The 24,245-nt window shown below is 49.5% G+C and overlaps 1 protein-coding gene across 1 annotated transcript in view; it reads left to right on the forward strand.

Annotated features, from left to right (window-relative positions):
• The first annotated feature begins 381 nt into the window (after positions 1-381).
• KPNA1 (karyopherin subunit alpha 1) overlaps positions 382-24,245 on the forward strand; it is a 28,474-nt gene continuing 4,610 nt past the window's right edge. The window contains exons 1-10 of the mRNA XM_060236833.1: positions 382-525; positions 2,285-2,392; positions 3,424-3,523; positions 5,126-5,220; positions 9,432-9,563; positions 12,285-12,373; positions 15,368-15,467; positions 19,520-19,683; positions 20,723-20,801; positions 24,073-24,198. Coding sequence (XP_060092816.1) covers positions 397-525; positions 2,285-2,392; positions 3,424-3,523; positions 5,126-5,220; positions 9,432-9,563; positions 12,285-12,373; positions 15,368-15,467; positions 19,520-19,683; positions 20,723-20,801; positions 24,073-24,198 — 1,122 coding nt within the window. The 5' untranslated portion in view covers positions 382-396. The remainder of the gene's footprint in view (positions 526-2,284; positions 2,393-3,423; positions 3,524-5,125; positions 5,221-9,431; positions 9,564-12,284; positions 12,374-15,367; positions 15,468-19,519; positions 19,684-20,722; positions 20,802-24,072; positions 24,199-24,245) is intronic.

Raw genomic sequence — 24,245 nt, forward strand, 5'->3', positions numbered from 1 at the left:
TACTGAGTGAACCTGCAGGAGTAGGAACGGACGAACGTAATAAAGCTGCCTTCTACTGAGTCAAACCTCTGCTCTGTCAAGGTCAATATTGTCTGTTGTGATTGGCAGCTCCTCTCCAGAGTCTCAGGCAGCGGTCTTTCACATCAGCTACTCCCCGATTCTTTTCACTAGAGTTGCAGGCTGGGGTTGAACCCGGGAGCTTCCGTTTGCCAAGCACGTTCTCTCCCACCGATCCACAGCCCCTCGCCACGGTGTTAACGTTGTGAAGCTGAACTGAAATGATACCTGCTGACTTTTGTTAGGGCAGTAAAGCAATAGGAAGTCGTAGGACACTGACTCAGTAGGAAAGCGCCTCTTGACTCCTGCCTTTTTCCTTAATCACGTTGTTTAGAAATCATGACGACTTCAGGGAAAGAGAACTTCCGACTGAAGAGCTATAAAAACAAGTCTTTGAATCCCGATGAAATGCGTCGCCGGCGGGAGGAAGAGGGCCTTCAGCTACGGAAGCAGAAACGAGAAGAGCAGGTACGGCAAAGGTTTTCTTTCTAATGGCTGGGCTGCTAAGAGATGACTAGCGTTAGGCTTCAAGGTAGAGTGGAGATTCTGTTGATGTGCCTGCTGCACTGTTTGTTCCCTGGCTTAGCGTCCTTAAAGCTACGTCACCCAGATGCATTGTCCCGGTGATAGCCATTGACACGGGTCTCGGCAACTCGGTTATGGTCAGATCGCTTCCTTTCGAAGTCACAGATCCGTGCGCGGCCCCCGGTGAAGTCAGTCTGCTTCTCAGTCCTTGTGAAGCAAATATATATATCCCAGAATCCTCTGCGCTTTGTCCTCTGACTAGCAGCGTGGTTAAATTTTTACCTGCAGCAGGTTGATTTTGGGCGGCTGAGGCTGTGGCAGAGCCAGCGTGGTGTGGTGGTTAAGAGTGGCGGACTCTGATCTGGAGGGCCGGCTTTGATTCCCCACCCTTCCACACACGTGAGGCCTGCTGGGTGACCTTGGGCCAGTCACTGTTCTCTCAGAAATTTATGAGGCCCGCCTACCTCACACGGTGCCTGTTGTGGGGAGGAGAAGGGAGGGAGATTGTAAGCACCATTGAGAGTCTTAAAAGTAGAGAAAAGTGGGGTGTGAACACTTGCCGCTCCTTGGATACAGGCAGCCTTTCTTTGTATAAATGCTGCAGCCAGGGCCGGCTCGCCCACTAGGCAGTTCCCTAGGGCGCTGGGAGGAGCAGGGTGAAAAATTGGGTTCCCCCTCTCCCAGTGCCCACCACAACCACCTAGTTTGCCTACCTGCCTCCTCCACCTCTGCCGCCCACCCTCTCCCTTGTGCTTTGCCCGCCCTCCCCATCACAGCGTGCTGCGCCGCAGCTGGACCCTACCGGCTTCGATGCGGGCAGCGCGCCATCTAAACCTTTGAAGCATGTGCAGGAGAAGGGTTTGCTCCCCCTCACTTCCGGTTCCAGGAAGACGGGGAGGGGAGAAGCCTTCTCCCGCGTGTGCTTCAAAGGTTTAGATGGCACACCGCCTGCATTGAATCCGGTAGAGCTCAGTCACGGCGTGGCGTGCGGTGAGGGGGGCAACGGAGCATGCAGCTGCATTGCAGTGCTGGGGATGGAGGGGGCGGCGGGCAGGGGGTGTCCGGGGCGGCGGCAGGCAGGGAGCCTGCCGGAGGCACCGTGCACCATAGAGCCGGCGCTGGCTGTAGTCTCTTATGTTCACAGTTGGTTGTCTGTGCATTTATGGATGTATAACCTTGAGACTGGCCTGTGGTTTTGAGGTCCATGAGGACTGGCCTATGGTAGTCAGAAGACCCTGTATGAGATGGACTGGCTCTCTAAAGGCAGCCACAGCCCTCAGCTTGAAAGACCCGAGCATAGCTGTTAACAAGAGGACATTAATTCATAAGGTCGTCATAAGTTGGAAGCGACTTGGCAGCACTTAACACACGCATGCTTCATGCGCAGATGAGTGTGGGTAGGCTACATGCTCTATATATCTCTGCCTTTTCATTGGTTAAATGGCTGATTTTCCCCAAATGGGAAATCTATAGCTTGCTTTGTGGTCGTATTTAAATACTATATAGATTCAGGTGGGTAGCCGTGTTGGTCTGAAGAAGAACAAAGTCTCGAGTCCAGATTGTTGGTCTTAAAGATGCCACCGGTACTCCAACTTTGTTCTGCTAAATACTATATGTTGGCTGTTAAGTTCTGATTCTCAGTTTCATTTTGCAGCAGTAAAATGTGGTTAGCTGTAACCCCAGTGCTTTTCTCTCCCTCTAGTTGTTTAAACGCAGAAATGTCGCTACGGCCGATGAAGAAACGGAGGAGGAAGTTATGTCAGATGGCGGGTTCCATGAAGCCCAGATGAACAACATGGAAATGACTTCTGTGAGTGATACGGACGAGTGCTTGGCAACTCCATTCGGAACTGTTACCGTGGGGCCGAGTGTTTGCCTAAGGCCGTATGGATGGCTTTATTTGTTTGCAATATTTATTACCTGCTTTTCAGAACGGAAGACTGCCGGTGGATTAAGTCATCTTAAAACCATTAAAATGTCAAGTAGCAAGGCGAGAGCGGCTGCATAAAACGAGCAGGAGTCGAAAGCTCGGACAACAAACAGCTCAGTCAAAAGCAGTTAGCAGACCCAGGAAATGGGGAGAGAAATTCACACCTTGACAGAACACTCATAGAAATGAGGCCCGAAGAACCTCTTGGGGCAAATGCTCCAGAATCCTGGAGTGACTACAGAGAAGGCCTCCGTATGTGTGGTCAGCAGCCTAGCCCTCCCTGTGGTCTTGACCCTCCAGCCAGGCCTTTGCAAATGATTTTGAAGGATGGGGGCGGGGGAGAGGATAATACTGAGAGATGGCACGTTGGCAGCTCTGGTCCTGGGATCCAGGAGCAACGGTGTTGGTATCAGCACGGAAATGCAAGTTCCGAGTCTGGTTTTTCAAGCACAAAAAAATGTCTTTTAGATAGGGCTGGCGTTTTCTCTGCTTCGTTGTGAAAGAGCATTGCTATAGGACCCTATTCGTGTAAAGGAACGTACACACACACTTTGCCTTAAGAGGTTATGCGGTGGTGATGAGAGACAGGGCATTTTCTGTGGTGGCACCTTGCCTTTGGAACGCCTTCCTCCTTGAGGCTTGCCTCGTGCCTATTTTATTTTATCTAAAAGGAAGCTAAAACACCTCACCCACCCCCCGGCTTTTAATTAGGGGTTTTATCTTAGTGGCTTTTGAATGGCTGTTTTTGATATTATGGCTTGTATTTATAAGCCACCTCAAGTAGGACTCTGAAGAGGTGGCATAGACATAAATAAGTAGATGAACCTTGCCCCTTGTACACTGGCTGATGTTTTGCCTTTGAATTTGTGACAGGAGTGACTTAGCTTCCCTTTCCCTTTTTCTGATTGCAGAATGCAGTGATCACGTCTGATATGACGGAGATGATTTTTTCCAACAGCCCGGAACAGCAGCTCTCAGCTACACAGAAATTCCGAAAGCTTCTCTCAAAAGGTAAACGCTAGCAGAATTTACAAAGGCATGGCCTGTGGTTCCAGCATGTGGCTGGAAGTGTGAAGTGACAAGGGGAGGGACGGTGGCTCAGTGGGAGAGCATCTGCTCGGGAAGCAGAAGGTCCCAGGTTCAATCCCTGGCGTCTCCAAAAAAGGGTCCAGGCAAATCTTGCCAGTTTGGTGTAGTGGTTAAGTGCACGGGGATGGGACGGTGGCTCAGCGGTAGAGCATCTGCTCGGGAAGCAGAAGGTCCCCGGTTCAATCCCTGGCATCTCCAAAAAAGGGTCCAGGCAAATAGGTGTGAAAAACCTCAGCTTGAGACCCTGGAGAGCCGCTGCCAGTCTGAGAAGACAATACTGACGTTGATGGACCAAAGGTCTGATTCAGTATAAGGCAGCTTCATATGTTCTTGGGGAGGGACGGTGGCTCAGTGGTAGAGCATCTGCTTGGGAAGCAGAAGGTCCCAGGTTCAATCCCCAGCATCTCCAAAAAAGGGTCCAGGCAAATAGGTGTGAAAAACCTCAGCTTGAGACCCTGGAGAGCCGCTGCCACTCTGAGAAGACAAGACTGACTTTGATGGACCAAGGGTCTGGTTCAGTATAAGGCAGCTTCATATGTATATGTTCATATGACAAGGCATGGGCTGTGGGGAGGTGAGGGCAGCCTGAACTGTAGGGTTAGGCAGCGGATGTTAGCCTACTGTGCCTGTTCCTCCAGCTCTCTGTTTAGTGGTAGAATCAAGATGGCAGCGCTGCACTCTTTGTCGTGCTGTCAAACATGTTACTTTGGAAGAGCTGGTCAAGAAAGGGATAAGAAACATTAAAGGACGTTGATCAGCCTTGAATGTGCAGGATGGGTCCCTGCGTGTAACAGCTTAGTTGTTTCTGCTGGGAAAATACTCGAAGGATATGGCAAATCAAGGGTGACAAACTCATGAGGGCCGGATCTGACATAAATGAGACCTTGTTGGGTCAGACCATACCTGTCAAAATGTAATGCCAGGTAGATAAAAACTTTATAAAGGAAACAGACATACACAATTAAAGATTTTGTATATCTCCTGTGTGAGCGAGGGAACCAAACAAAGGAACCTCTGACTCTTTTCCTCCCTCCCCAGGGATGAGGAGAGGATGGAGCCAACAGAAGGAAAAGAGGCTTGACTCAGTAGCTTTGCTGTGCGATTGAGAGAGCCTGGCAAAGCAAGTTCTCCCTCCCCCCCCCCCCCCCAAGTGAGAAGCCTCAGCCTTCGCTCTGTAGCTCCTGTATGATTGAGCAAACTTAGGAAAGAAAGCTGTGACACAGAAGGAAATGAGAGAGGGAGAAGAAGCAGATCTGCTCGCGGGCCTGATAGGAATCCTCCAGGGCCATGATCCAGGCCCCGAGCTGCAAATTTGACCCCCCTGATCTAAGTAGTTAGGCCGTCTCTGTAAAGCTGGTATATTCCTCCAGAGAGAGCAAGCATACTGCTGCCCCCCCTCCTCCTTCAACAAAACCTGGTGGCGCATTCAGTTGTTCAGGTGATGAATTGCTTCCAGTTTACAGCTAACTCCATTAAAAGAACAAACTGTTCTGACGCCTTCTCGTTTTGTCCCTTTCTAAACAGAACCGAATCCTCCTATAGATGAAGTCATCAGCACACCGGGAGTCGTGGCCCGGTTTGTGGAGTTCCTCAAACGAAAGGAAAACTGCACTTTACAGGTGGGCCATAGATGGATTCCCCCCCCCCCTTGCTTACCGATTTATTGAATGGACTTTGGTAACGAAAAGAAGCAAAGAGAGGGGTTGGCTTAAGTAAAGATTACGGGATCTTGCAGGGAACCTCTGCTTTATCATGGAGGAATCTGTGTATCATTCTTCATGCATGGAGTTCAGGGTAGTGTTCCTCCACTCCTGCGGTTCAGCTTTGGTACTAAAATTAGATACGTTTTATAAAAGATTTCAGGTTTTCACGGCTGGTAACATCATTAGGGTTTGTAGAATCTTTCTGGCTCAAGTGCCGTGTTCTACTGGAGAAAGTTTTTCTTCCAGACGTTTCATTCTCGAAACGTCTGGAAGAAAAACTTTCTCCAGTAGAACACGACACTTGAGCCAGAAAGATTCTACAAACTTAGATACGTTTGTCTAAGAAATTCTGTGCCCTAGCATCCAGTTGTTCGTTGGTCACGATTAGGAGTGGGCATCCTGCCATGAATGCCCATCTGTTTTTATTCTTTTGCTTAGGGCAGGGGTGGTCAACGGTAGCTCTCCAGGTGTTTTTTGCCTACCTCCCACCAGTCCCAGCCAGCATGGCCAATGACGGGCTGATGGGAGTTGTAGGCAGCAAAAACATCTGGAGAGTTACCATTGGCCACCCCTAGCTTAGGGGATTGGCTGTTTTGAAAACCTCACCATTTCTTGCGCCCCTCCGGGCTGCTGTACCCGGAATGATGTCATCAAAGCGGGACATCTGTGGACACCCCAAGGACCCTAAGTCAAGGGGAGGACGGGATACACTCATTTCACTCTGTCCATTCTTCAGTTCTATCCAAACGGTTTTTCTCCCCTCAACCCCCCCCCCCCAAAACCCTTATCGCTGTTCTGTGTCCTTGTAGGAGGTAAGAGATTAGGCCCCGAATGTGGGTAAGTTTTTAACGATGCCAGCCTAAGCCGAGTTTCTCCCTTCTCAGCCCACTGAACTCAAACCGGCTTTAGAAGGGGATTATTTTGCTTCAGGTGGCACCGCAAGTGCACTGCTAGCAGAGCTGCTTCCCAAGTCAGTATGTCTAGAATCAGGATGTAAATGCGGGAGATCTGTAATTTATGTTAACAACACCCTTTGCAGTTATAGTTTTACAGGGTGGCTGTGTTGCTGGGGGGGGGGGAGTGCAATGACCGGGGAAAGCAATGGCAAACCACCCCGTAAAAAGGTCTGCCGTGGAAACTTTGTGAAAGCAGCATCACCCCAGAGTCGGAAACGACTGATGCTTGCACGGGGACCTTTCCTTTTCCTTTCCTGTGTTGGTCTGCAGTTGAAGAGCTAGGTTTGACACCAGTAGCTCTGTAGAAACCAACAAGATTTTTGTGGTGTCACCTTTTGAGATTCAAAGCTCTCTTTCAGACTTTAGGAACATAAGAGAAGCCCTGTTGGATCAGGCCAATGGCCCATCCAGTCCAACACTCTGTGTCACAGAAGAACGTAAGAGAAGCCATGTTGGATCAGGCCAATGACCCATCCAGTCCAACACTCTGTGTCACAGAAGAACATAAGAGAAGCCATGTTGGATCAGGCTAATAGCCCATCCTGTCCAACACTCTGTGTCACAGAAGAACATAAGAGAAGCCATGTTGGATCAGGCCAATAGCCCATCCAGTCCAACGCTCTGTGCCACATAAGAACATAAGAGAAGCCATGTTGGATCAGGCCAATGGCCCATCCAGTCCAACACTCTGTGTCACAGAAGAACATAAGAGAAGCCATGTTGGATCAGGCCAATGGCCCATCCAGTCCAACACTCTGTGTCACAGAAGAACATAAGAGAAGCCATGTTGGATCAGGCCAGTGGCCCATCTAGTCCAACACTCTGTGTCACTCAGTGGCCAAAAACCCCCCAGGTGCCAGCGGGAGGTGCGCCAGTGGGGCCAGAACACTAGAAGCCCTCCCACTGTTGCCCCTGAGCACCAAGAATACAGGGCATCACTGCCCCAGACAGAGTTCCATCAAGTCATTGAATCTTGAAAGCTTATACCTGGGATATCTGGTTGTTGTTTAAGGTGCTACTGTACTCGAATCTAGCCCTTCACTTTGCAGTTGCCTAATGGTTTTAGAACAACAATACTCAGTGGCAAGGGAGCCACAGGTGGTTGTTTTGCTGTGCTGCCTTTTGGCTCTTCCAAGTTGTGTGCCTCATGTCAGCGGTAGAAGCAAAGGCCCCACCTTGTCCCTCCCTCCCTCCCCGCCCACCCAGCCCAGCACACAACAGCAGTCAGGAAGGAGAGCAAGCTGGCTGCAGAAAAGAAAGAGGAAACCTATCTCCCTGGCAGCCACTTGGCCACAAAGGGGGTCGGAGCAGGGGGTTAATTTTACTCCCCTTTCTCCACGGCCAGGCACCCTGGTGCCTTGTCAGCCTCACTCTCTTGCCTGACAGCTCAAGATGGGTGCTTGTGTTAGTCCATCTGTAGCAGCAGAAAAGAGAAGCCATGTTGGCTTTTAAAGTGCTGCTGGACTCTTTCTCCTTTCTCTTGCCTGAGCTGCTGTGCCTCATGCTCAGGAGAGAGCAGGAAGGCAGAAAGGGAAGCATTCTGTGGTACTGGAGTAATTAAGATAGTTATACTCTCGTCCATGTGTATTTTGGTCCAGTGGCGTCCAGTGGTCGTGTGGCTCTTTTTGGGTGGGGGTAAATGCAGATGTGGCTCTCCGTGAGCAACCAAGTCGTGCTGCTCTGAAGAGCGTTCAGAATATTCGCATTGCATTATCGTGTTGCAGTCCTTAAGAACACAAGAGAAGCCATGTTGGATCAGGCCAGTGGCCCCTCCAGTCCAACATTCTGTGCCATCAGGAGGTCCATCAGTGGGGCTAGGACATTAGAGGCCCTCCCAGCTGTGCTCCCCCAAGCACCAAGAATACAGAGCATCACTGCCCCAGACAGAGAGGTTCAACAATACGCTGTGGCTAATAGCCACTGATAGACCTCTGCTCCATATGCTTATCCAATCCCCTCTTGAAGCCGTCTATGCATGTAGGTGCCACCACGTCCTGTGGCAGTGAATTCCACATTTTATTCACCCTTTGGGTGAAGAAGAACTTCTTTTTATCTGTTCTAACCCGACTGCTCAGCAATTTCATTGAATGTCCACGAGTTCTTGTATTGTGAGAAAATACCTGTTAAGGAGGCCAGTAGGTGGACTGAGAGAATGATTTCTCTGACGTCTCCTGTTGAGTTCATGACAGAAGTGATCAATCATACCAGGATCTGACTTCTTTATGCCTCCATCTGTTAGCCCAGGGGTGGGGAACAGTGGCTCTCCAGATGTTTTTTGCCTACAACTCCCATCAGCCCCAGCCAGCATGGCCAATGGCTGGGGCTGATGGGAGTTGTAGGCAAAAGACATCTGGAGAGCCACTGTTCCCCACCCCTGTGTTAGCCCCTGTCCTGCATCTGCATTAATTGACTCCAGCGTACTTGACAGAAACAAACTTTTAGCCAAAATTGCAAGGGGTGGGAGAGAATGGAACGTTCCTGCAAAAATTATTACTCCCGGCTATAGATCCAAGTAGTCAGTCGTGTTGGTCTGAAGTAGTAGAACAAAATAGGAGTCAATTGCACCTTTAAGACCAACTTCATTTTATTTAGAATGTAAGCTTTCATGTGCTCTAAGCGCACTTCGTCAGATGAGGAATCTGGCACAGTGAGCAGAGCCACGCAATTGCCTTCCTATGCACGGCTCTGCTCACTGTGCCGGATTCCTCGTCTGACGAAGTGCGCTTAGAGCACACGAAAGCTGACGTTCTAAATAAAACGAAGTTGATCTTAAAGGTGCAGATGACTCCTGTTTTGTTCCTCCCTACTATGTTTTTAATTGATATCTCTTTCCCTCCGCTCCCCCGCCCCCACATATATGCATTTTAGTTCTGGCTTTTAATTTGTTTGATGATGTCTGTTTTTGTTTGCCACCTTGGTGATCCCAATTGGATGGAAAGGCAGTGTATAAATCTTTTCACTAAATAAATACTGGGTGGAAATAGCTCACAGTGGTGGTGTGCAGTGTGCCTGCGGGATGAGAGTGAGGACACCTGGGTTGGCCTGGATGTTTGCGATAGCCGCATTCCTTGTGCACAGTCTCAGTAGCGCAGACCTTGGAATGGAAGCTGTTACGTCCTCTGACAGTTACTGAAAGACGGTTCCTCTTTTTTGTGTGTGTCTGCGTTCCAGTTTGAAGCCGCCTGGGTGCTGACGAACATCGCCTCTGGGAATTCCCTCCAGACGCGGATTGTGATCCAAGCCGGAGCTGTCCCTATCTTCATAGAGCTGCTTAGCTCAGAATTTGAAGATGTTCAGGAGCAGGTCAGTAAAGGATGAGATCTCGAGAGGGCAAAACGTCTGTGGGAAGACAGTGATAAAATCGGTCTGGATTTGCATAGCACCCATGTCTTTCGGAGGGAAGGCAAAATGAGCACCTGCTGTCAGTGTTCCCCCTAAGCTGAGTTAGTGCGAGCTAGCTCGGAGTTTTTTAGCCTCCGGCTCACACATTTTTGTCTTAGCACGTGAAAAGTATTGCGTATCTTTTCCAGTGACTTTATTCTGTCGCTGTAGCTTTGATCCTAAATGTTTGCCTGTGTAAAAGCACAGTTTGTTAAGGATCTGTTTAGCTTTCCCAAACTCAGAAACAGTTCAGTGCTCTTACAGCAGCGCCTGTCAACCACCACAAACATGTTCATAGTGATCAGAAGTATACCAAAGCAGGGATCCTCAGTGTGGTACCTTTGGGCACCACCAACACCCTTCCTGGAGCCCACCAATTGTTTTCACAAAGTGGGCAGGGCCAGGCGGGGCTTTTGCCCTGCGGGGCTTCTGATTGGCCACTGGAGATTTGATTGGCTTGTGCAGATTTTTAAACACATTACTTTGGCGGCAGCTGCCACTCAGCACAAGGGTCTTCACTAGGTGACGGAAGGTAATCTGTGGCAACCATTTGTGGCTGGCTCCACCTCTTGAGGAAGCCATTTCGTGGCTGCCATTATGTAGCTGCACCTAGCATGCGACATCAGAATTCCCAAGGAGCCCCCAGCTCAAAAAGCTGGGGATCCCTGTAAAGTCGCTACTGTGGAAATAACTGTTGGGTATATACAGAGGCTTCCTACATGCACACACACAGCCCCATGGTGCAGAGTGTTATATATGTATGTTATATATATGTGTGTGTGTGTGTGTATATATATATATATACACAGCCCTATGGTGGAGTTATATATATATATAGTATATACACACATATGCATACATACACATATATACACACACATATACACATATACGTGTATATATAGATAAACATACACACACAGCGCTGTGGCGCAGAGTGTGTTTTATTTATATACACACACACACACAGACACATATATATACAGCCCCGTGGTGCAGGATGTTAAAGCTGCAGTACTGCATTTTTAAGCTCTGCTCACGACCTGAGTTCGATCCCCGGCGGAAGCTGGGTTTTCAGGTAGCCGGCTCCAGGTTGACTCAGCCTTCCATCCTTCCGAGGTCGGTAAAATGAGTCCCCAGTTTGCTGGGGGAGAAAGCGTAGAGGACTGGGGAAAGCAATGGCAAAGCACCCCATAAAAAGTCTGCCATGAAAATGTTGCGAAAGCAACGTCACTCCAGAGTTGGAAACGACTGGTGCTTGCATAGGGGACCTTTCCTTTCCTTCCCCTATCTTCTCTCCCCCCTGCCCCCCAGTTCTTAAGTACTTTAAATAAGAAGTTGTGCCAGTTCATCGGGCAGTTCCTGTGCCTTTTTCTGCATCGCTAATACCACACTGCAGCAGAACGTATTACGCTTGTAGTGTGAAAGAGCTAATGTCATGCGTACACTCCCAGCATTCCAGCTTTCAGCATGCTCCCATTGCCTCGTCCCTTGGGGTCTGCTACTGTTGCGTATCCTGCCAAGCCCTCTGTTCTCCCTCCCAGAGCATTCCGCAGGTACTTTGCTTACCCAGCTCAGGTTCATGTGCAGTCAGTGGTTTCATTACGATGTGCAGGCCAGCCCTAGGCAAAACTTACTACTTGCATCCACCCACCCACCCCCATTCTATCCTATGAGCCCACAAGATAGAATGGAGGACCCATAGAATAGAATGGAGGGATCTGTCTGCTGCTGCAGACAGGTGTGTCCTGTGGACCCATAGAATAGAATGGAGGGATCTGTCTGCTGCTGCGGCATGACGCTAGAGAAGGCGTTTTAAGCTTCAAACCCCTTCTCTGGGGTTGCACCGCGGAGGCGGCCTGATCCTTCCGTTCTATCCTGTGGACCCATAGGACAAAATGAATGGAGGCGGGGGAGGTCCTCTCCCTGCTTTTGTGCCCTCCCCTTCCCACACTTCTTGGGAGACTCCCGAGAGTTGCAGGGAAAAGATCCTGCCCTTGCTTTTGCATCCCTGGAGTGCAAAAGCAGAGAGAAACCCGCCTGCGCCTCTCTGGAGACTCCCCAGAGGCATGGGGGAACTTGGGAGAGGCAGCCACTGGGTAGCTGCCTCACCTAGTCACGCGTGGGCACCCAATTCGGTGCTTCCAGAAGGCCTGTGCCCTAGGCAGCTGCCTAATTTGCTCAGTTGCAGGGCTGGCCCTGAGAACGTGGCCTGGGCTGATCAGAGCTTGGTAGTCCATGTGCTTCTGGATGGTCTTCACTAGGTGACGGAAGCCTGGCTGTCTTTTCAGGAGGTACCTAAAGCGTCTGCCTATTTGATCTCCGGCCACTGCGTTTGGTGTTCCGTGGCCTCTTATTTATTTCCCCCCTTGTACAAAACTGCTTCTGTTTCAACTTCCGCAGGGTGTCTTCAGCTACCTGTTCTGCTAGATAGATTCAGGAGCGACTGACTTGTGCTAACGTTTGGCTTTGAAAGAGTTGGGCGGAAGTGGGAGAAGTTGCGTAAGAAGCGGCACGCCCGCGGTACGCAGAAGCTGTCGCTAGCTCCGGCGTGCCGTGGCAGAGGCTTTGACGTCGGGGCCCGGGATGCTGGAGAGATGTGCTCCGTTTTGGTGACGCTGTCCCATGTGCTTCTTTTGGCAGGCCGTGTGGGCTCTTGGCAACATCGCAGGTGACAGCACCATGTGCAGAGATTACGTCCTGGACTGCAACATCTTACCCCCTCTATTGCAGTAAGTCTGACAGACAGCGTACAAGTTGCTTGAGGGCTTGGAGGAGGGAATAATGTTTGCTAAGGCCCTGTCTGGATAGGGGAGAGTGTGGGTGTTCTGTCTACTGTTTCTTCCCAAATGAGCAGTGCCATAGGAGCACCGAAGGCTGGGGTTCTGGGTACAAGTAATAGAGCCAGACACAGACAGGTGTGTCTGTCTAGTCAGCTTTGCGTAGGCTTGTTGCTGTAATATGTGCCATCGGGAGGAATTTCGACGGAGAAGTATTTCGCCATTTGCCTGTCTTCCCCAGTGACATGCTGTAGCTTTAATCATGCAAATAGGATCGTCACTGAACTCATGAACACATAAGAAGAGCCCTGCTGGATCAGACCAACGGTCCATCTAGTCCCGCATCCTGTCTCACGCAGTGGCCAACCAGGTCCTCTAGAAGTCCAACAGCAGGGCCTAGAGGCCTTCCCCTCGTATTGCTTCCTGGCTCAGATTCAGGGGTTGACTGTCTCTGAATGAAGGTTCCCTTTAGGAGCCACTGATAGAACTATCCTCCATGAATCTGTCTAATCCCCTTTCAAAACTGTCTGCTCTTGCGGCTGTCACTACGTTCTCTGATAGTGAATTCCACATTTTAATCACTCTCTACGTAAAGAAGTATTTCCTTTTGTCCATCCTGAACCTACTGCCGATCAGCTTCCTTGGATGCCCTCGAGTTCTAATATCTTGGGAGAAGAAGAAAAAAATTCTCTTTCATCAACTCTGTGAATGATTTTATAGACCTCTGTCGTGTCCCCTATTTAGTTATTCATTTTCTAAACTGAAAAGTCACAGATTCTTCAGCCTTCCCCCACAGCGAAGCTGTCCCTTAACTATCTTTGCGGTCCTCTTCTGCACATTTTCCAGTTCTTGTGATGTCCTTTTTGAGATACGGTGACCAGAACTGCACACAGTACTCCAAATATGGCCGCACCATAGATCTATACAGGGGTGTATAATATAGACCATTTTATTTTCAGTCCTGTTGGCCCACACCATCTCCCAGTTCTTAAAAAAACCAGCTGCTGATGGGGGGGAAGGGGCACCTGAAGTATTGAGACGTGAGCGTCGGTCTACACAACCATGAGATTTTTATCTGAACTTCTAGGGAATTGTATCACGCCCTGTCTTCTCTGTGCATTTTGAAACTTGGGTAGATGAAAGCAGGGGTCATTTTGTAGAGAAATAGGTGGTGGAGCTCATCCAGGGATTGTTATGCAGCTGCACCAATGGACGAGGTGGGAAGGAGGAGGTGGAATTCTCCAAAAGGTTCAGGAGCTGCGCTCCTGTGAGCTCCCGCTGAATCCAAGGCCTGGACGAAAGCATCCCTAAAGACCAGAGTGTAGCCCGTGCTCTCTAAAGGGGGCACATTCCTACAAAGCATATCCATCGGTTCAGCGGACAAATGGCTGAGGCAGCGACTTTGCTGCATGACTTAACAAGGTTCACCACAAAGCACCAACTTTGTTCTTTTTTGTTGTGGATTGTTTCTGCTGGTGCAAGAACGGGGAATCGTCGTAGGGAATCCATTGTGATAAGGCAAGCACCGCTTATCCCAGGGGTCCCCAGTGCAATGTCCGTGGGCATGGTGCTGCCCACCAACACCTTTCCCAGTGCCCACCAAGTGTTTTTAGGAAGTGGGTGGGGCCAGGTAGGGCTTTGGCCCAGCGAGGCTTCTGGCTGACTGTTAGGCTATGCAGATTTTTCTCAACGTTGCTTTGGCAGCAGCTGTCACCATTACAGAAGGCTCTGTGCCAGGGGTGGCCAAACTGTCGCATGGGAGCCACGTGTGGCTTTCACACACATTGCGTGGCTTTCGAAGCCCCTGCTACCCTATAGGCCAGCCTGAAGAGGTCATTTGTCTCTTAGAATCACTTCTCCCAGCCAGCCGGTAGATTGCAGAATGCTTTTAAAGTTGCTTTCTTTCTACCTCCCCCTCCCCTTCAACTAATTTGCCTGCCATCCTTCCCTCCAACAACAGATGGTCATGTCTTGTGGCTCTCAAACACCTGATGTTTGTTCTGTGGGGCTGCTATTTTAAGCAAGTTTGACTGTTCCCTGATCTGTACTATGTTACTAAAGATCTGCCGTGGCAATCATTCCGTGGCTTGCTCTGCCTTCTGTAACAGCCATACCATTGCTGCAGCCACCGTGCCACGTCGGAATTCCAAATGTGCCCACAGGCCCAAAAAAGTTCGGGACCCCTGGCCTATTCAGACATCTTACAAATGAAGTCTTGGGTTACCAAAGCATTGGAGTAAGAGAGAAAATGATGCTTTACAGGAGCTCACAGGAGCACAGCTCCTGAACCTTTTGGAGAGTTCCACCTCCTCCTTCCAGTTTGGTGTAGAGGCCAGAGCCAGTTTGGTGTAGTGGTTAAGTGTGCGGACTCTTATCCGGGAGAACCGGGTTTGATTCCCCACTCCTCTACTTGCAGCTGCTGGGATGGCCTTGGGTCAGTCATAGCTCTGGCAGAGGTTGTCCTTGAAAGGGCAGTTGCTGTGAGAGCCCTCTCAGCCCTGCCCACCTCACAGGGTGTCTGTTGTGGGGGAGGAAGGGAAAGGAGATTGTGAGCCGCTCTGAGACTCTTCGGAGTGGAGGGCGGGATATAAATCCAATATCATCATCTTCTTCTACTTCCCACCTCGTCCTTTGAATAGTAGGTGCAGCTGCATAAGAATCCCTGGACGAGCTCCACCACCTATTTCTTTGCAAAATGACCCCTGCTTTCCTCTATCCAAGTTTCGAAATGCACAGAGAAGACAGGGTGTGATACAATTCCCTAGAAGTTCAGATAAAAATCTCTGATCCCATCTGACTAGCTTATTGAAGTTTTCCTTTGAAGCACAGTTTCACATCAGCAAGTAGACAGGCGGTGTAGGGTAGGCCTCCTCAGTGCTTCTTCCTTGACAGAAGGCCCTTCATCTCGCCGTGGTTTCGGTAGTAAACATTCCCTTCTCTTTTCAGATTGCTTTCGAAGCAGAATCGTCTTACCATGACTCGGAATGCCGTGTGGGCCCTCTCTAATCTCTGCAGAGGGAAGAATCCGCCTCCAGATTTTGCCAAGGTGAGAATTAATACCTGTAAGGAGCTGAGAAGCAGAGGTGTCCAGGGCATAAGGGGAGGAAGTTGTAACCAGAATGTCTTTAACGTTCCCTTAAGGGCAAGCGGAGAAAGATATGTGATCGGATCTCTTTTTTTACAACAAAATGAAAGTGCACCCATGGAGAAAAGGGGAGACAACCAGTGATGTGAGGAACGGTTGTTTTTCCAATGCTATATTTTTCCCTGGAAAATTCTCTGTCCCACATATGTAGATACACTCTACAATTGTCAATTACTGTTGTTCTGCAGATAAATCGTGTTAGATGGACTAAATGTGAGATATGAAGGTTTAGGTTTATTGGATTTATATCCCACTTCTAAGTCTGTATTGAGCTGTTAAAAAATAAACAGAACAGGCAGAGCGCTTTTTTTGTAGCAGGAACTTTTTTGCATATTAGGCCACACACCCCTGATGTAGCCAATCCTCCAAGAGCTTACAAAAAAGAGCCTTGTAAGCTCTTGCCAACAAAAGTCCGTATAGTCAAAGCGATGGTGTTCCCAGTAGTAACGTATGGCTGTGAGAGCTGGACCATAAGGAAGGCCGAGCGCAGAAGGATAGATGCTTTCGAGCTGTGGTGCTGGAGAAGAATCTCGAGAGTCCCTTGGACTGCAAGAAGATCCAATCAGACAGTCCTAAGGGAAATCAACCCTGACTGTTCCCTGGAAGGTCAGATGCTGAAGCTGAAGCTCAAATACTTTGGCTACCAAATGAGAAGGGAGCACTCCCTGAAGAAGATCCTGATGCTAGGAAAGACAGAAGGCAAAAAAAGAAGGGGACAGCAAAAGATGAGATGGCTGGACAGAGTTACTGATGTAACTAACGTGAATTTGAGCAGACTTCGGAGAATGGTGGAAGACGGGGGGCCTGGCATGACTTAGTCCATGGGGACACAAAGAGTCGGACTCGACTGTGCGACAGAACAACAACAACAAGCTCTCAGCGGATTGGCTACATCAGGGGCGTGTGGCCTAATATGCAAAGGAGCTCCTGCTACAAAAAAAGCCCTGAGAACAGGAGAGCCTATCGCAGATGCTGTCTCATCTAGCTTGACAACCAATGAATAGGCCTTTTAAAACATCCGGAGGTTCCTGAGAGTTCGGTGCCTTTCAGGCATCAGGGACATAACTAAGAGCTGCACAAAAGTGAACTGGGATTCAGTTAAGGTGGGTAGTAATAACCTTATACAGCGCCGGCTTTTGATGGTGAGGGGAATACCTTTACAGCTCACTTCAGGTGTGGTATGATAGGCAAGGTGGTTTTTGAACCCCAATTTCTCCCTCTCCCTCACGACTGAATTTTGTAAACTACACCATCTAGCTACTCATCCTTGCTCACCTTTAGAATTCTGTCGCAATATGTTTACATCCCTTACTGGTCAAGCTGGTAAGACCAGTCTGTGTTTACTTAGGGATACCATGGAAGAGAAAAGGAGTCTGCATGGAAGTGTAACCTTGGCAGCACCGCTGTGGGTCTTGCTGGGTGCTCAAAGTGTATCAGTGTACCTAGCGGTAGAATTCTAGCAGGAGCTCCTTTGCCTATTAGGCCACACACCCCTGATGCAGCCAATCCTACAGGAGCTTACAGGGCTCTAAGTGCAGGGCCCAGAGATGGAATTCTAGCAGGGGCTCCTTTGCCTATCAGGCCACACACCCCTGATGCAGCCAATCCTACAGGAGCTTACAGGGCTCTAAGTGCAGGGCCCAGACATGGAATTCTAGCAGGGGCTCCTTTGCATATTAAGCCACACACCCCTGATGCAGCCAATCCTACAGGAGCTTACAGGGCTCTAAGTGCAGGGCCCAGACATGGAATTCTAGCAGGGGCTCCTTTGCCTATTAGGCCACACACCCCTGATGCAGCCAATCCTACAGGAGCTTACAAAAAAGAGCCCTGGAAGCTCTTGGAGGATTGGCTACATCAGGGGTGTGTGGCCTGATACGCAAAGGAGCTCCTGCTAGAATTCCACCCCTGGGTACATCTCCCGCTGCTTCCTCTCTTTCTCTGCAGCCAGCTTGGAAACGTTTGGCTTTTGCAGCAAACCCCCATTACGTCCCAGCTTCAGGACAGGGTTCCAATCCAGAATTACTGTTCGGTTTACAGGCAGAAGCAGCTTGTCAATCTGTTCAAACCTAAAACTGTGGTTTGCTTTGAAAGTGGGGCTTGTTCATTAGCTGGTTATCGAAAGCTAGCAAGCTTTGAGGATCTTTTCTGTCTGGGGTCGCAACAGAACCTTTGTTGGCTGTTCTGTCTGATCCATGCTGTTGTTAATGCTAGTTAATACTAGAGAGCCAGTTTGGTGTAGTAGTTAAGTGTGCGGATTCTTATCTGGGAGAACCGGGTTTGATTCCCCACTGCTCCACTTGCATCTGCTGGAATGGCCTTGGGTCAGCCACGGCTCTTGCAGAGGTTGTCCTTGAAAGGGCAGTTGCTGTTATAGCCCCCTCCAGCCCCACCCACCTCACAGGGCGTCTGTTGTGGGGGGAGAAGATAAAGGAGATTGTAAGCTTCTCTGATTCAGAGAGAAGGGAGGGGTATAAATCTGCAGTCTTCTTAAAGTAGCATGGTCTCCGTGTTCTTAAGCATGACCTGTTCCTCGGTGGGAAACCTGTTTGTTCAGGAATATCACTTCAGTAGGAGCATGCTTTCAGCTGCAGGCAATGTTCCCTCTAATACCTTACCCACCCACCCCCGCTGAGCAGAGCAGTTTGTATCCTGAGCAGAATATGGCTGCTGAAATCTTAAAATGGGCAATGGGCCATGCAAGACCCTATGCCAGTGTTCCCTCTAAGCTGAGTTCATGTGAGCTAGCTCACAGTTTTTTTTAGCCTCTGGCTCACACATTTTTGTCTTAGCTCGGCCTGTGCAGGAAGGACAGCCCCTGAGCACAGTAATTTAGGCAGGAGCTCACCACTTTAATGCCAGTAGCTCACAAGGTAGTAATAATAATAATAATACATTTTATTTATATCCCGCCCTCCCCGCCGAGGCAGGCTCAGGGCGGCTAACAGCATCAATTAATATAACAGATTATGCAATAATTTAAACAATAGGTAACAATTAATTAAAATTCTAAAAACAGTAAAACGATAAAATTAACATCTTGGTGCTATTCCGACAGATGACAAATCATTTAAGCAGTCTCTCAGTTTTTAGTCAGTGAAGGCTTCACCAAAGAGGATGGTCTTGCAGGCCCTGCGGAATCGGTCAAAGTCCCGCAGGGCCCGCACTTTCTCCGGGAGCTGGTTCCATAAGTGTGGAGCTACAACGGAGAAAGCCCGAGTATGGGTACTCTGCAGCTTTGCTTCCTTCGGCCCGGGAATAGTCAGCAGGTCCTTCCCTGCTGACCTCAGTGCTCTCTGGGGTTCATAGAATTTTTTGCTCACAAGACTCCGCATTGTCCTGTGGGACTCCAGACTGCTTCTGAGCAGGAACTTCCTGTGTTAACGAGCCACTGCTCACATGTACAGCTTTGAGGCTGCAGGCAGAGCCCTTGGTGCAGTCCTTGACGTCTCCAGCTAGAAGGGTCGGGAGGTAGGCTTTGTGTAGTGGTTAAGAGTGCGGACACTTGTCTGGCAGAACCATGTAGAAGCACTGGAGTCTGTCCGTGTTTCATATCTCACATTCAGTCCATCTAACGTGATTTATCTGCGAGAACTTGCAGCTGCTGGAATGACCTTGGGTCAGCCATAGCTCTCGCAGGAGTTGTCCTTGAAAGGGCAGCTGCTGTGAGAGCCCTCTCAGCCCCACCCACCTCACAGGGTGTTTGTTGTGGGGGAAGAAGATAAAGGAGATTGCAAGCCGCTCTGAGTCTCTGATTCAGAGAGAAGGTGGGGTTTAAATCTGCAGTTGTCTTTTTCTCCTTTTTTCTTCCAAAAGACCTCTACCGGAAACCCGAGACTCACTGCCGTTTGGCCTAGACAAATACTGAGCTTGAGCCAAGGGTCTGATCCTGTTTAACTCAGCTTTGTGTGTGCCAAGTCCCCTGATCCTTCGCATCTCTCCCTTCTTTGCAGGTGTCCCCCTGTCTGAGCGTGCTCTCGTGGCTGCTGTTTGTCAATGACACGGATGTTCTGGCTGACGCGTGCTGGGCCCTCTCCTACTTATCCGATGGCCCCAATGATAAAATCCAGGCCGTGATTGACGCGGGAGTGTGCAGGAGACTCGTGGAGCTGCTGATGTAAGGACTTCGGAGCAAACCATGTGTGCGCCCTCTGCCGTGCAGACGTCGGCCTCTGCCTTGCTGAAGCGGGATTGGCGCGTTGCCTTCCTTTCTTGCTTCTGTGGCTGGAGCACGCACGCTTCCTCTGGGCCAAAATCTTTTTGCTTGAAACAGCCTTTGCCAAGGGTAGCCAAAGTTGCTTAATGTGAGAGCAGGAAGGAAGGAAGATGGGGAGAGAGGAGGTCAAAAAGAAAGCAACTTTAACTTGAAATGCATTCTTGGAGAAGTGATTTAAAGAGACAAATGCCTTTTCTGAGTTGGCCAATGGGGTGGAGGGGGCTTTGAGAGCCACGCCGTATGTGTGGAAGAGCCACATGTGGCTCCTGAGCTGCTGTTTGGCCACCCCTGCTCTATAGCTCCTGTGAGATTGAGCAAACCTGGCAAAGCAAGCTGTGATGCAGAAGGAAGCAAGAGGGAGAAGGAAGCAGACAACAGTCGGTTGCTTGGGGGGCCTGGTAGGAGCCCTCTGAGGGCCTCTTCTGGCTCCCGGGGGCCGCATGTTTAACACCCCTGGTGTAAGGCAGTTTCACATCTTCAGGATAGTAGAAATATAAGAGAGAGGCAGAGCTGGGGGGGAAAGGAAACGGACGTGCTGAACACAGAATACCGAGATTTGCACACTAGCGGTGAAATATTTGTGCCATAATTGAACAAAGGGAACGGTCCTGTTTCCCCGTATCTTGTTTTTTTGAAAAGGCCCATATTTTCTGCGATGCATCTCTAATAATAATATTAATAATAATAATACATTTTCATTTATATCCCGCCCTCCCCACCGAGGCAGGCTCAGGGCGGCTCACAGGACATGGTACATACCATGATGACAATAAAGTACAGTGAATGCAATGAAATGCAGTTAAAGTACAATTAAATTACAAAGTCATAAATTAAGTAAATAAATAAAGTTAATTAAATAAATCTCTGGTTTCTTGGGCTCTGTTTATTCCAGACCGCGCGAGTCTGTTGGACTGAAGCCCTTGTTCCTTTGTTGTTTCAGGCACAATGACTACAAAGTGGTGTCTCCCGCCTTGCGAGCAGTCGGGAACATTGTGACAGGAGACGATATCCAGACCCAGGTATTGACGCAGATGAGCCTTTGCGGGTTTTGAGATTGGCAAGCAACACGTGGCAGAATTGTTTGGGCCTTAAAGCAGAGGACACGCAGGGCAGCCCCTCTGCAGAGTAACTCCAGCTTAAGCCCCTTCCGTTGTGCTGATGTTAGGGCTGGAAAATGCAGGTCCTTCTTGCAGACCACCTGAATCTCTGCCAGCTGTTTACAATCTCCTATATCTTCCCCCACAACAGACACCCTGTGAGGTGGGTGGGGCTGAGAGGGCTCTCACAGCAGCTGCCCCTTCAAGGACAGTCTCAGAGCGGCCTACAATCTCCTTTCCCTTCCTCCCCCACAACAGACACCCTGTGAGGTGGGTGGGGCTGAGAGGGCTCTCACAGCAGCTGCCCTTTCAAGGACAGAATCTCAGAACGGCCTACAATCTCCTTTCCCTTCCTCCCCCACAACAGTCACCCTGTGAGGTGGGTGGGGCTGGAGAGGGCTCTCACAGCAGGTGCCCCTTCAAGGACAGAGTCTCAGAACGGCCTACAATCTCCTTTCCCTTCCTCCCTCACAACAGACACCCTGTGAGGTGGGTGGGGCTGAGAGGGCTCTCACAGCAGCTGCCCTTTCAAGGACAGAGTCTCAGAGCGGCCTACAATCTCCTTTCCCTTCCTCCCCCACAACAGATGCCCTGTGAGGTGGGTGGGGCTGGAGAGGGCTCTCACAGCAGCTTCCCTTTCGAGGACAGCTCTGCCAGAGCTATGGCTGACCCAAGGCCATTCCAGCAGGTGCAAGTGGAGGAGTGGGGAATCAAACCCGGTTCTCCCAGATAAGATTCCACGCACTTAACCACTACACCAAACCAGCCTATGTCTAAACGTTGATGATGATATTGGATTTATTTTCCACCCTCCACTCCAAATCTCAGAGCGGCTCACAATCTTCTTTACCTTCCTCCCCCACAACAGACACCCTATGAGATGGATGGGGCTTAGAGAGCTCTCCCAGAAGCTGCCCTTTCAAGGACAACTCCTGCAGATAGCTATGGCTGACCCAAGGCCATTCCAGCAGCTGCAAGTGGAGGAGTGGGGAATCAAACATTGATAGGGTGGCTTTCCTACATCTGTCTTTTATGAAATGAACTCCTCCATCTGTAAAGATGGAAAGAGTCTTGAAAATGGATGCACGATGTTCACTAGAATCCTGTAGTATAAATACATAGAATTTGGTGTATGGGGAGGTTGGATCCCGTGCAGCAGCCCCCCCCCCCCACGCATTCATTCCTTCAGGCCCCCTATCCCCCAGAAGCTCCATTTTGTGGGGATCAGTGGGCCACAGTGTGGAGGAGGGAGGGAGGAAAGTGCCATTTTAATGACCCTTTATTGCCCCTCCCTCCCCATCAGCCCACTGATCCACATAAAATGCTGCTTCCGAGGATAGACCCGAAGGAATGAATAGGGAGCCTGCAGAGGAAAGGGGGGATTGGTGGAATTGCCATTTGAATCTGGATCTGCTCCGGCTGCTCCTCATTGAAGCCTTGTGGGACAGGCTGTTAGATTGAGGATCCAGCTTTCAAATATAGGTGGACGGTGAAGACTGAAGGGCGGATGAAAAGTTTTTTGGGAAACCTTACAGGGAAGCTGCCCCCTTCTCAGTCTCTCCTTGTTAGGTCTTCTCAGCTTCCTGTCTCACATGGAGACTGCCTGGATCCCGTCTCTTCTGTGTATGGTAGAGGCCTTTAGATTACCCAGTGCGTGGCTATTCAACTCCGCTATCAAAGTTGTTGCCCGCAGGCCTTCCTGAAGCAGCCTTTTGACAGTTCTTACCAAAGTCCAGGGCCTTTCCACTCTGCCTTGTTAAATCTCACCTGTTTTTGCAGCTTTCCTTTTGAACCATTAGCCTGTCTTCTGTGAGTCCCCAGTCTTGTCATTTGCAGATGTTAGAAGTGTATGTCTTTTCCTGTCCATTAAGGTAGCAATTAATATCACAGGGTTCTATGAGAGAGCTGTGTGGGATTTTATTCCAGGAGAGCAGTTAGAAATGGGTCAGCATTTTTCACCTAAATATCCCCAGCCGATGGTGGATTTGCTGTTTGGGGGCAAAAAAAAAAAATGTTTTTTCTCTTTTCTCGTCTATGAGCAAATCTTGTGAGAATCTTGAAAGCCTTCAGTTTTCTGCTTCCCCCCTCCAAGTTTAATTTAATTTTTTTTTGTTTATACCCCGCCCTATTCCACAAGCGGCCTCAGGGTAGCTTACAACAGCAAAACATATGAACATATGAAGCTGCCTTATACTGAATCAGACCCTTGGTCCATCAAAGTCAGTAGTCTTCTCAGACTGGCAGCGGCTCTCCAGGGTCTCAAGCTGAGGCTTTTCACACCTATTTGCCTGGACCCTTTTTTGGAGATGCCAGGGATTGAACCTGGGACCTTCTGCTTCCCAAGCAGATGCTCTACCACTGAGCCACTGTCCCTCCCCAAACATCAAAATTAAACAGTTTCAATAAAATCAGAGCAGCATATTCAGAAGAGACAAACACGATTTCAGACATAAGCAGCAAACATATAATAACATGCATAGCCAATGACAGTCTACTCCAGGGGTGTCAGACTCATTTGCTATGAGAGCCGGAGCTTGACCTTGCTGGGCCGGAGGGCCATGTGTGTCATAAAATGTAATGCCAGGTCAGGGAGTTATAAACTTTATAAAGGGCACAGATAAACACACACACTCAGCCTAATCCACCTCACAAGCTTGCTGAGCCTCAGCCAACAGAAGGAAGAGAGGCTTGGCTCTGTAGCTCTGCTGTGCGACTGAGAGAGCCTGGCAAAGCTAGCTCTCCTTCCCCCACTTCCTCCCCGAGGGAGGAGCTTTGCTCTGTAACTCCTGTGCGATTGAGCAAGCCTGAAAAAGCAAGCAGTGATGCAGAAGGAAGCAAGAGAGAGGGAGAAGGAAGCAGGTGACAGTGAGTTACTCACGGGCCTGATAGGAGCCCTCCGGAGGCCTCATTTGGCCCCTGTGCCACATGTTTGACACCTTTGGTCTACTCTGTACAAGCACCATGAGTATAAAATGGGAGGGGAAACAACGACAAAGGAACGCCCACCAGATCAGTCAAAAGCCTGGCAGAAGAACTCCATCCTGCAAGTTTCCTCTTTACATTTTAGATCCGCAGAAATCTCTGTGCCTTTCTGCTTCCATTGGTGTTGTTTTCTCTGAGGTCAAAGTTCACTGGGAACTCTGGGGATTATCTTCCAAGCACAACCTGAGCGTGCTCTTTCTTTTTCTTTCAGGTGATCCTGAACTGTTCAGCCCTGCAGAGTTTACTACATTTGCTAAGCAGCCCTAAGGAGTCGATTAAGAAGGAAGCGTGTTGGACAATATCAAACATCACAGCTGGAAACAGAGCCCAGATCCAGGTAACTGAGCTGGTTTGGTTGAGAGATGGTCTCCCCCTTCCTTAGGA

This window comes from Heteronotia binoei, chromosome 4 (genome assembly GCF_032191835.1).
Source record: "Heteronotia binoei isolate CCM8104 ecotype False Entrance Well chromosome 4, APGP_CSIRO_Hbin_v1, whole genome shotgun sequence".
NCBI classification, from domain to species: domain Eukaryota; kingdom Metazoa; phylum Chordata; class Lepidosauria; order Squamata; family Gekkonidae; genus Heteronotia; species Heteronotia binoei.